Source organism: Bufo gargarizans, chromosome 9, assembly GCF_014858855.1.
Source record: "Bufo gargarizans isolate SCDJY-AF-19 chromosome 9, ASM1485885v1, whole genome shotgun sequence".
Classification (NCBI taxonomy): Eukaryota; Metazoa; Chordata; class Amphibia; order Anura; family Bufonidae; genus Bufo; species Bufo gargarizans.
Genome location: NC_058088.1, coordinates 41818594 through 41831183, shown reverse-complemented (window position 1 = coordinate 41831183; position 12590 = coordinate 41818594). Strand labels below are relative to the sequence as shown.

Genomic DNA, 12590 nt, shown 5'->3' with positions numbered 1-12590 from the left:
TGATATTCATACACCATAATTGGGAACTCACCTCATCCAAAACACCTGAAGGAATTGTAAGCTTGTTGCCATCTGTGATCGTAATTAAAATGGAGGGCTCCAAAAAGAACGGATTTCTTCCCTGTAAGACATTAATAGCACACGTTTTAGAATCCAGCATGCAAACGTCGCCTCGCAGAATTCTCCTCTACATATGTATACGTCTAACCCACATACTGTCTACGGCTGCCTGCACACATCATTTCCTGGCAGTTCATCCTGCGATCTGCTGGCCATCTAATGTGTACCCTTACACTAATGTCTATCAGGGGGCAATTAGACGGCTGCTGTTAGGTACGCTCGCCATCTTCACAGTCAGTAGGCAATCTGATGTTTGGAGGGGCTGCCAGACACGCAGGTGTCTTTACTTTCAGAAGGCAATTAGCAAGGCCATGTTAGATTTTAACAGCTGATCCTCCTGTCCTACCCGGACGTTCATCCAAGATAACTGCTACTAGAGGTGTCTCGCTTACATTCTCCTACCTCTGTAGACATCAAGATGCTGATTTTCTTAAAAGGAACCTGTCCTCTGTTACATGCTGCCTGTACCATGAGCAGAATGACAGAGCTGTGTTTTATTCAGGAAAGCTGCGCCATTTGAGAGAGAGAATTTTTTTTAATTAACCTGAGCACATGAAGAGTCCAGGAACAGTAAGAAGAGTCCACTGTCCAACTTCTCCCCTCTTGACTTGATCGAGAGATGTCTTCTTGTATGCAGATAGGAAGCTCTTTGAATCAAGCCAAGAAGGGCAGGGAGAAGCTGTTTCTCCCCATGACCGGCTCGTTTAAACTATACTTTCTCTGAAACAACACAGCAATTCAGAGTAAGGCTCCATTCGCACTACAATATTTTTGGTCAGCAACCGATCCGCATTTTTTTTCGAATTGGAAGGGAGAGCGCATCCACCATGTGCTGTCCGCATCTGTATGTCCATTCCACAGCCCCGCAAAAAAGACAGAACACATGTCCTATTCGTGTCCGTTTTGTGGACAAGAATAGGCATTATAAAAAAATATAAATAAATAAAATAAAAAAAAATAAGACATCACCCGTATTTTTTGTAGACCGCAAAATCCATATGGTCGTGTGAATGCACCCTAAAACAAAGCTCTCTGTAACGGAGCCGGTTGGGATCGTTTGCTGCAGCATGAAACAGATGACAGGTCCCCCTTAAGCCAAAATTAGGGAAGGGTTGGTGGCACGAAGCTAAAGCACATGACTGGAGGAAATAGTTTGGTCTCTAATTTGGTAGATCAAGCAAAGACCATCTCACTGTCAGGTTAAGGGCTCATGCACACGACAGTATTTTGCGTTCAGTATACTGGACTTTTTTTAGCTCAGTATACGGAACATATACTGAACCATTCATTTCAATGGTTCAGCAAAAAATACTGAAGTGTCTCCGTGTGCATTCCGTTTCAGTATTTCAGTATTTCCGTGCCGTGAAAAGATAGAACATGTCCTATTCTTGTCCGCAAATCACGGTGCTTGGCTCCATTCAAGTCAATGGGTCCGCAAAAAAAACGGAACACATACGGAAATGCATCCGTATGTCCTCCGTATCCGTTCCGTTTTTGCTGAACCATCTATTGAAAATGTTATGCTCAGCCCAATTTTTTCTATGTAATTACTGTATACTGTATATGGCATACGGAAAAACGGAAAGGAAACGGAAACACAACGGAAACAAAAAACGGAACAACGGATCCGTAAAAAACGGACCGCAAAACACTGAAAAAGCAATACTGTTGTGTGCATGAGGCCTAAAAAGAATATATCAGTTTTTTGGGAAGGGCAGGGAGGTTACTCATTTAGCATTATTCAGCCAGGCCACATGCCGAGCTCACGCTTGGCTTTTTCTGTCGGCCCCCTAGAAATGAATGGGAGCGGGCCAATGGGAAGGCTTGGTGGTGGCTGGACCCAGCACTGCCGGCCACCACTTTGCCAGTCTTGTGTTTAGCTTCAGCAGTGGGACCCGTACCTATCAGACAATGGGGGCATATCCTAGCGATATGCCCCCATTGTCTGAGATCAGAATGCCCCATTAACTTCTACCTGTGAGAATTGTACTTTCATTTTGTGCCATCATCTAATAACCTTTATCTCTAAATTACCAATAGCTTAAAGGGAGTCTGTCAGCAGATTTACCCCTTTTTAACAGTTGCCATACCGCTGTAGCCGCAAAACAGATGATTAACACAGTACCTTTATATGCTTTGGTGGACTTTTAAATCTGCCAAAAATGAACTTTGATGAGGGCTCGCAAGTGCCCAGGGCGGAGTCCACCGGGTTGGAGCCCAGGCAGCTCTGCCTCTTCGGCTCTTATCCCCGCCCAGCCTCCTCCTCTGCTCGCCTATCTGTTGTCTCTCTTCCTCAGCGAGATCCCGCGCCGACGCAATGACTTCCTTGGCCGGGGCATGCGCACTGCCATGCCCATTGCTGACACGGCATCGCAGTAGCTTATGCGCATGCCCCGACCAAGGAAGTCATCGCGTCGGCGCGGGATCTCGCTGAGGGGGAGAGACAACAGATAGGCGAGCAGAGGAGGAGGCTGGGCGGGGATAAGAGCTGAAGAGGCAGAGCTGCCTGGGCTCCAACCCGGTGGACTCCGCCCTGGGCACTTGCGAGCCCTCATCAAAGTTCGTTTTTGGCATATTTAAAAGTCCACCAAAGCATATAAAGGTACTGTGTTAATCATCTGTTTTGCGGCTACAGCGGAATGGCAACTGTTAAAAAGGGGTAAATCTGCTGACAGACTCCCTTTAAAAACACTTATTTATCCCCTTCATGACATGTACGGCGGATGTCAGGTCTTTAGAGATGGTGTCCTTTCCAGAGCGAGTGCCATAGCTAGCATGTGCCTGTTTTATACAGCAGACACCAGCAGCTAATATCCACAATCAGCTGTAATGCCGATCGCAGACATTTAACACCTCCGATGCTGTGGTCAAATGTGTCCACGGCATCTAAGAAGCCGGAAACCCAGCGGAGATCGGGGGAGACATTCCTTGAAAGTAATGAGCCTGAGCTCGTATTAGGCTTCTAGGCTCATTACTTGTATATTACAATTCATGCCAGCAGGTGGCAGCCATTTCTGTATTGGATAATGGAGAAAAATTCCATTACCCTGTACCAGTGATGGTGAACCTTTTAGAGACCGAGTGCCCAAACTGCAACCCAAAACACACTTATTTTTCTCAAAGTGCCAACGCGACAATTGAACCTGAATACTACAGTCCAGTATAGTACATCTTTCATGTACTTTATCATTTAGCTATAATAGCCTGCCTGCAGTCAGTGTGCCCTGTGCTGATTAATGGCAGGAAAAAATAAAAATAAAAAAAATAAATCGAAGGAATAGTGGTACACCATAGACTTTTTCCAGGGCACGGGTGCCCACAGAGAGGGCTTTGGGTGCGGCCTCTGGCCCTGGTGCCATAGGTTCGCCACCACTGCCCTATACAAATTGCATGTCGAAAAATAAAAATAAAAAATTACCCATTTCCCCAAAATAAAAATACTTACACAATAAAATAAAAAAATTATGGGCATCGCCGAGTGCGAAAATGCCCTTACTATTAGAATCTAAAAACGTATCCCATACAGTGAATGATGTAACAAAAAAAGAAAAAGAAAAAAAAATAATGTCTGTTCCGCTGTTCTTTCATCACTTTACTGATGAAAAAAATTGAAATGATCAAAATTGAAAAGTGATCAAAAAAGTCATACACACCCCAGAATGGTATTATCAAAAACTACAGATCGCCCCTAAAAAAGTTATGTTGGTCAGAATATGGAGATTAAGATTTTTTTATATTTTTTTTTTTTAAAGTCCCCCCCCCCCCCAGTATTAAAAACACAAAAAAACAAACACTATACAATATCGTCATAATTGTAGTGACCTGGAGAATGAAAAGCACATGGTAAGTGAAAGTGGACGGCTTAAAAACAAAGTCTGTAGGGCTGGTTTCACACGGGCGTTGCGGGAAAAGATGCGGGTGCGTTGCGGGAACATGCACGATTTTTCCTCCGCGCGAGTGCAAAACATATTTATTGGTTATAAGGGAAAATAATAGCATTCTTAATACAGAATGCATAGTACAATAGGGCTGGAGGGGTTAAAAAAAAAGAAAAAAATATTTAACTCACCTTAATCCACTTGTTCGCGCAGCCCGGCTTCTCTTCTTTCTTCAGGACCTGGGTAGAGGACCTTTGATGACATCACTGCACTCATCACATGGTCCATCACATGATCCATCACAATGGTGATGGATCATGTGACGGACCATGTGATGAGCGCAGTGATGTCACCACAGGTCATTTTTCCTGTGCACAGCAAAGATGAAGACAGAAGAGATGCCGGGCTGCGCGAACAAGTGGATTAAGGTGAGTTAAATATTTTTTTCTTTTTTTTTTTAACCCCTCCAGCCCTATTGTACTATGCATTCTGTATTAAGAATGCTATTATTATAACTTGGTTATAAGAGAAAATAATAATGATCGGGTCCCCATCCCGATCATCTAGCAACCGTGCGTGAAAATAGCACCACATCCGCACTTGCTTGCGATTTTTACACAGCCCTATTCACTTTTATGGGGCCTGTGTTGCGTGAAAAACACACAATATAGAACATGCTGCGATTTTCACGCAACGCACAAGTGATGCGTGAAAATCACCGCTCATGTACACAGCCCCATAGAAATGAATGGGTCCGGATTCAGTGTGGGTGCAATGCGTTCACCTCACGCATTGCGTCAGCGCGGAAATCTCACCCGTGTGAAAGGGGCCTAGAACTGTGGCAGAATTGCATGGTTTGATTTTTTTCAAATTCCATCCCATTTAAAATTTATTTCCGGCTTTCCACTGCATTTGATGCCATATTAAATGGTGGCATTAGAAAGTACAACTTGTCCCACAAAAAAACAAGCCCTCACACCCCTATGTGAATGGGAAAATAATAATAAAAAGTTATGGTTTCAGGTAGGCAGGAAACAATAAAAAAAAAAAAAAAAAAAAGACTCCCGAAAATTAAGCCACATTCTTATCAGATAAAAATGTTTATAAGGTCAGATAAGGAGCCATCAGCTGAGCTGCCTGACTGAGCGCAGTAAAAACACAGCGCATGCTACTAGAAAATCCCAAGGTTGTTGAGAGAGAGAGGCTCAAAATTTTTAAGGTCAATTGAAAAAATTATTCTTTTTAGCTCAAAACGAGTACAACGCAATAAAAAAAATAAAAAAAAACTGTCACCAAAGGTGTCCTTAGCCTTTATTATAAATATATATGTGAAAATCTACATCTAAAAATAGGATTTTCTGATACACACCTGTCCATAGTTATCGATTCCAGACACCAGCCTATTCAAATTGAGTAAATCAAAAGAGGATCTTAGTGCTTGACCAAGCGTGGTGAGTCCGGAGGCCTGTAGGTTCTTCAGCTCATTCATGAACGTTGCATGGTTTTCCTTCCAGCCAGCCTGCAAATAAGAGATTTTATTTAAAAAAAAAAAAAAAAGTTTTAAATTTCAAGATATACGCAAGTTCTCACAGTAAAAAAATAAAAATATGGATGACAGTGTGTATGCTCTATTCACCTCGCGTTAGAGCCACCAGGAGTACTGCGCGACATCTCTCTGACAGCAGGCTCCAGTATATTCCACTGTAGAAAAAAACATATCTTGCGGTATACTTTATTTTTGTAGGATGCCTCTAAACAGGAAAGCACACTCCACTATGTTTTCTACACTGAAATATACCAGACTGACTGCGACCAAAAGGACACTTCGCTTCTGTCGAGGTAATGGACCCTAGGTATGGCTCAAAACACAATGTGAACACAGCCTTACTTAATTTGGTAACCCTGCGTGCGGTATAGATCTGTATCGACTCTTGACGTGTGTACGATGCGATCTTTATCATGGATATGTTACATCGCCCGTACACAAGTGCACAGTTGGCCAAAAGGTTTATGGCCACCTTTACTGCGCGAGAACCGCTAAAGCCACAAGGAGCGATATAGAAATCTTACTTGTATCTTATACGGACATGCCTTAGACACTACTATAGTTCTAGCTTTTCCCTGTGAACCAGAAAGCTTAGGATGAACAAATTTAGACCACATAATAGAGGGTTGTTTTTCTTAAAATAAAAGATTGAAAACCTGCAAAATCTGGATTGATGTCTTCAGCATATAGCAGCCGGACATAGAAGCTTGCCCTGTAGGTATACAGTGAGGATTCTGGCCAGGTGTGCTTATTGTGAAAAGGATTATCCTCTGGATAGGTCATAAGTATCCAATCGATAGGGGTCCAACACCCGGGATCAGCTGTTTGAGAAGGCACCAGTGTTCGCAGAAGCTGTGGCCTTCTGACAGCTTTTCCTAGCCCATGTGAGGTCACCATAAATGAGTCACGTGGACTAGGGGCAACTCCGCTCCATAGAAGTGAATGGGGCAGAGCTGTAATACCAAGCACAGCCGGGAGGGGAGGGGGGGGAGGGTTTTAACATTTCACAAACCAAAAAGAATGATCTACTGCACCTCACTCTCATGGGAAAGGAGACACCTAAGATGCAACATTTTGCCCCCAAATTTTAGCACAGGATCCTGTTGCAAGTAAGACAACCAAAAGTTAGACAATAGCGTCTAGCCGTGCGTCAATGTGACGTCCAGCCTGAGCCCCTGTGATGGACCGGGCACGCCTACCACAGGGTTAGTAAATCTGTCTCCTGTTGTCCTGTCCCGAGGGGAGGAGAACCGCTTCTGGTCTGCAGTGTCAATGAAATGGAGGATCTATGGCCAGGCCAGAAGACGTACAGCGAGTGTGACGTGTACAGTGGGAAGAGTAATGTAGGGTGTGAGGGGCAGAAGTGCCGGAAGCAGCGTGATGTGAGCCGTCTGCAGGATTTCACCTTCCTTCTTTTTCTATGAGCTAGGAATAATAAGGGCTGCAGAGCCGCAGATGAATACTAAATCTGGCCGCCCATCCTTTCTGCAAGCAAACTATCCTCGAGAAACCAGACAGTCAAAAGAATCGTCCCTGTGCGACCCACAAACCACCCATTCCAATGGTGACGGCACATCCAAAACGGGATACCGCCTACACTCTGTCGCTGGGCTCAAAGTCTTCCCAAATCAAATATTTAGGGAAACTTAAAGGGGTATTCCGGTAGATAAAAGTTATCCCCTAACTAAATCAGATTGGTGGGGGGGTCCCCCAGCGATCACAAGAACAGGAGCTCCGTACCCCCTGCAATGAAATTCATTTCTATGGGCGTTCCGAAGATAGGTGAGAGCTGTACTCTGGCATCTCCAGGATGCCTACTGGAGTACCCCTTTAAGGTCAGAAACACAAGTTCAAGGGCTCCTTTAAGTCCAACCCAAACCACAGGACTAAACGTATGTGGACACCCCTCCACAGCGAAAGCGTGGATTATAGGCGTTGTTCCACAAAAGATTCTTTTTTTTTTTTCAAACCAGCACCTGGACCTGAAGACTTCTGTAATTTCATGTAGTTAAAAATGTAGTATAGCCGCTGAGTTATTCACTGAAATCTAGCCGTTTGCACCAGTTTTTTCTAAATTCTCTGTCCAGCTCATCGTTGGACGCACATGCTCTGTTCCATTCTTCAACTGCCGCAGAAAGGACAGACCCCTTGAGCGGTCAGCTTGATAGACATCTACTAGAGCAATGAGTGGGGAGATCTCTGGATCCATGTGAGGTACAGGGCTGATTCTAGCTCATTAGAAAGAGATTGACACGGAGTATATGCATATGTCTGATTTTTAATGTTTTATATTACTCATTGAATACCTCTTTAAAGGGAACCTGTCTCCGGGATTTTGTGTATAGAGCTGAGGACATGGGCTGCTGGATGGCCGCTAGCACATCCGCAATACCCAGTCCCCATAGCTCTGTGTGCTTTTACTGTGTATAAAACCCGATTTCATACATATGTTAATTAACCTGAGATGAGTCCTGTACAAGAGATGAGTCAGGGACAGGACTCTTCTCGGGTTAATTTGCATATGTATCAAATCGGGTTTTATACACAATAAAAGCACACAGAGCTATGGGGACTGGGTATTGCGGATGTGCTAGCAGCCCATGTCCTCAGCTCTATACCCAAAATCCCGGTGACAGGTCCCCTTTAAAGAGGACCTCTCACCACTCAGAGGCTGTTAGTAAAGTATTCTTCATGAAGCAATAATTCTGGAGCATCTGGTCTTAGGACTCTTGTTCCTCTGTTATACCTCCTTTTATGAATTTGAATTGACAACTGAGGGTGGATCAGTGCTGTCAGAGTCAGGGTGAGGTCCGACAGAGGATGGCCAAATGCAGGCAAGCCATGCCACCCAATGCCGCACCCAACGTCCACACAATTTTACTGCAAATCTGTACAATCAGTGGATGCCACAGGGAGGATGTGGCTTGGACAAGTGCCAGGTGGAATAACAGAGGATGAGATAGATAGATAGATAGTCTGTTGAGAAGTAGCAGAAGCACAAGCGATGTCCTCAATGCTGACCAGAACTGTACTGGAAATCTCAAACTCAGGAGAAAACCAGTCAGCAGAACTGAAAAGCCTCAACTATTAAAACAACCCTATGGACAAACTGGTGCCTAACAAAACAATTCTCCTGCACATAGCTCCAGGGGGCACTTTAACCCCTTAAGGACACAGCCTTATTACACCTTAGGACCAGGCAATTTTTTGCAAATCTGACCAGTGTCACTTTAAGTGGTGATAACTTTAAAACGCTTTGACTTATCCAGGCCATTCTGAGATTGTTTTTTCGTCACATATTGTACTTCATGACACTGGTAAAATAAAGTAAAAAAAATATATTTTTTTTTGCATAAAAAAATGCCAAATTTACCAAAAATTGGGAAAAATTTGCAAATTTCAAAGTTTCAGTTTCTCTACTTCTGTAATACATAGTAATACCCCTAAACATTGTGATGACTTTACATTCCCCATATGTCTACTTCATGTTTGAATCATTTTGGGAATTATATTTTATTTTTTGGGGATGTTACAAGGCTTAGAAGTTTAGAAGCAAATCTTGAGAAATTTTTCAGAAATTTACAAAAACCCAATTTTTAGGGACCACTACAGCTCTGAAGTCACTTTGTGAGGCTTACATAATAGAAACCACCCAAAAATGACCCCATTCTATAAACTACACCCCTCAAGGTATTCAAAACTGATTTTACAAACTTTGTTAACCCTTTAGGTGTTGCACAAGAGTTATTGGCAAATGGGGATGAAATTTGAGAATTTAATTTTTTTGCCTAATTTTCCATTTTAACCCATTTTTTCCACTAACAAAGCAAGGGTTAACAGCCAAACAAGACTGTATCTTTATTGCCCTGACTCTGCCGTTTACAGAAACACCCCATATGTGGCCGTAAACTGCTGTACGGCCACACAGTGGGGCATAGAGTGAAAGGTGCGCCGTTTGGTTTTTGGAAGGCAGGTTTTGCTGGACTGGTTTTTTGACACCATGTCCCATTTGAAGCCCCCCTGATGCACCCCTAGAGTAGAAACTCCATAAAAGTGACCCCATCTTAGGGTCCATTCACACGTCCGTTGTTTGTTTCCTGATCTGTTCCGTTTTTTGCTGAACAGATCTGGACCCATTCATTTTCAATGGGTCCTGGAAAAAAACGGACAGCACAATGTCAGATTTGTTTTCAGGACCCATTGAAAATGAATGGGTCCAGATCTGGTCCAGATCTGTTCAGCAACAAAACGGAACAGATCAGGAAAGAAACAACGGACGTGTGAATGGACCCTAAGAAACTACACCCCTCAAGGTATACAAAACTGATTTTACAAACTTTGTTAACCCTTTAGGTGTTGCACAAGATTTAATGGAAAATAGAGATACAATTTCAAAATGTCACTTTTTTGGCAGATTTTCCATTTTAATATTTTTTTTCCAGTTACAAAGCAAGGGTTAACAGCCAAACAAAACTCATTATTTATTGCCCGGATTCTGGAGTTTACAGAAACACCCCATATGTGATCGTAAACCACTGTACGGGCACACGGCAGGGCGCAGAAGGAAAGGAATGCCATACGGTTTTTGGAAGGCAGATTTTGCTGGACTGTTTTTTTTGACACCATGTCCCATTTGAAGCCCCCTGATGCACCCCTAGAGTAGAAACTCCAAAAAAGTGACCCCATTTAAGAAACTACGGGATAGGGTGGCAGTTTTGTTGGTACTACTTTAGGGTACATATGATTTTTGATTGCTCTATATTACACTTTTTGTGCGGCAAGGTAACAAGAAATTGCTTTTTTGGCACCGTTTTTTTTTTGTTATTTACACCATTCATCTGACAGGTTAGATCATGTGGTAATTTTATAGAGCAGGTTGTCACGGACGCGGCGATACCTAATATGTATACAATTTTTTTTATTTATGTAAGTTTTACACAATGATTTCATTTTTAAAACAAAAAAAAAAATTTGGTGTCTCCATAGTCTAAGAGCCATAGTTTTTTCAATTTTTGGGCGATTATCTTAAGTAGGGTCTCATTTTTTGTGGGATGAGATGACGGTTTTAGTGGCACTATTTTGGGGTGCACATGACTTTTTGATTGCTTGCTATTACACTTTTTGTGACGGAAGATTACAAACAATTGCTTTTTTTACACAGTTTTTATTTTTATTTTTTTACGGTGGTCACCTGAGGGATTAGGTCATGTGATATTTTTATAGAGCCGGTCAATACGGATCATGTTTTAGTGTTTCCATAGTCTAAGAGCCATAGTTTTTTCAGTTTTTGGGCGATTATCTTGGGTAGGGTATGATTTGTGCGGGATGAGATAACGGTTTGATTGTTACAATTTTGGCGTACATGCGACTTTTTTGATCAATTTTATTACCTTTTTTGGGAAGTAAGGTGGGCAAAATTTCAATTTCATCATAGTTTTTTATTTTTTATTTTTATGGCGTTCACCGTTCGGGTAAAGTAACATGACCGTTTTATAGATCAGGTCGTTACGGACGCGGCAATACCAAACATGTGTAGGGAATTTTTTATTTTTTTTAATCAGTGATAAATGTGGTTTTTTTAACTTTATTTTAACTTTTTTTTTTACCCAGACCCACTTGGTTCTTGAAGATCCAGTGGGTCTGATGTCTGCATAATACAGTACAGTACAATATATATTGTACTGTACTGTATTTTACTTACACTTTGTCTGAACAGATCTATGCCTTCAGCACAGATCTGTACAGCACCATGGACAGCAGGACGCCTGAGAAGGCGTCCTGTTGCCATGGGAACCTTCCCCGTCTGCTCAGTAGTGGCCAGAACTACCCCGCGCATTTAGCCTAGGTGCCTGCTCAATGATTTGAGCAGGCACCTGGTTCCGATCACTGCCAGCCGCACGGCAGTGATCGGAAATACACAGGGCGTACATGTACGCCCTGTGTCCTTAAGTACCAGGGCACAAGGGCGTACCTGTACGCCCTGTGTCCTTAAGGGGTTTTTAAAGAGACCCAGCCATCCCAAAAAGGTTGGAGGGCAATTATGATGCCTCTCAGCCAAGCAGTAGGGCACGGTTGTGTCCCAGACAGATGACAATCTCTTTTAAATGAAAATCATATAAAAATTGCCCAAAAGGTGCCCATAGCATTTACTGCAGTTAATTCAAGACCAAAGCAGGCTCTATATGGGCAGATCCTGCCGCCTATACATTTTCCTATCAGCAGGGTACTACTCTATTCTATCTAAGGCTTCTTTCACATCAGCGTTAGGCCTGTCCAACAGGGGGACAGCCTGCTGGATCCGTACTAAGGCTTGCACACGTGTGCTTCACTATAATGGGGACGGGTGGGAGATGCGGCCGCAGCATAGCAAACATGCAGAGAGGCGGCCGGACAAAAAATGCAAGCCTAACGCTAATGTGAAAGAAGCGTCATCTATTCTAAACGATCTCCGGTGAATAGTAACCCAGACAATCCAGACTGTAAGAATGGGAATTTGGGACTGACATGACTTCAATATGGCTACTTTCACACTCGCGTTTGGTGCGGATCCGTCTTGTATCTTCACAGACGGATCCGCACCAATAATGCAAACGCTTGTATCCGTTAATAATGGATCCGTTTGCATTATTTATTTAAAAAAAAGTCAAAACGGATCCATCCTGACTTACATTGAAAGTCATTGGGGGACGGATCAGTTTTTAATTGCACCATATTGTGTCAGTGAAAAACGGATCCGTCCCCATTGACTTAAATTGTAAGTCTAGACGGATCAGTTAGGCTCTGCATCGTCAGTCGGTCACCAAAACACTGCAAGCTGCGCTTTAGTGACCGTCTAAAAAATGCAACGGAGACCAAACGCAGCCATACTGATGCATTCTGAGCGGATCCTTATCTATGCAGAATGCATTGGGGCTGAAATGATCCGTTTTGGGCTGCTTGTGAGAGCCCTGAAACGGATCTCACAAGCGGACCCAGAAACGCCAGTGTGAAAGTAGCCTAACAAGACTGCGCAAAATAAAAAAAATGACTTTAGTACAGCAACCAGT

At 43.0% G+C, this 12590-nt stretch overlaps 1 protein-coding gene across 5 annotated transcripts in view; it reads right to left on the bottom strand.

Annotated features, from left to right (window-relative positions):
• LOC122946369 (integrator complex subunit 6-like) overlaps window positions 1-12590 on the bottom strand; it is a 72957-nt gene that overhangs the window by 36311 nt on the left and 24056 nt on the right. For 3 of the 5 annotated variants that reach the window (XR_006391236.1, XM_044305940.1, XM_044305942.1), the window contains exons 3-4: window positions 5368-5517; window positions 32-121 (exon numbers count right to left, since the gene is read on the bottom strand). Coding sequence is in view for 4 of the 5 variants with exons in the window: in XM_044305940.1 (XP_044161875.1) it covers window positions 32-121; window positions 5368-5517 (240 nt within the window). In the remaining variant the exon portion in view is untranslated. Of the gene's footprint in view, window positions 1-31; window positions 122-5367; window positions 5518-5634; window positions 5700-12590 lie in introns of all 5 variants that reach the window. The other 2 variants (XM_044305944.1, XM_044305943.1) reach the window with 2 other exon arrangements.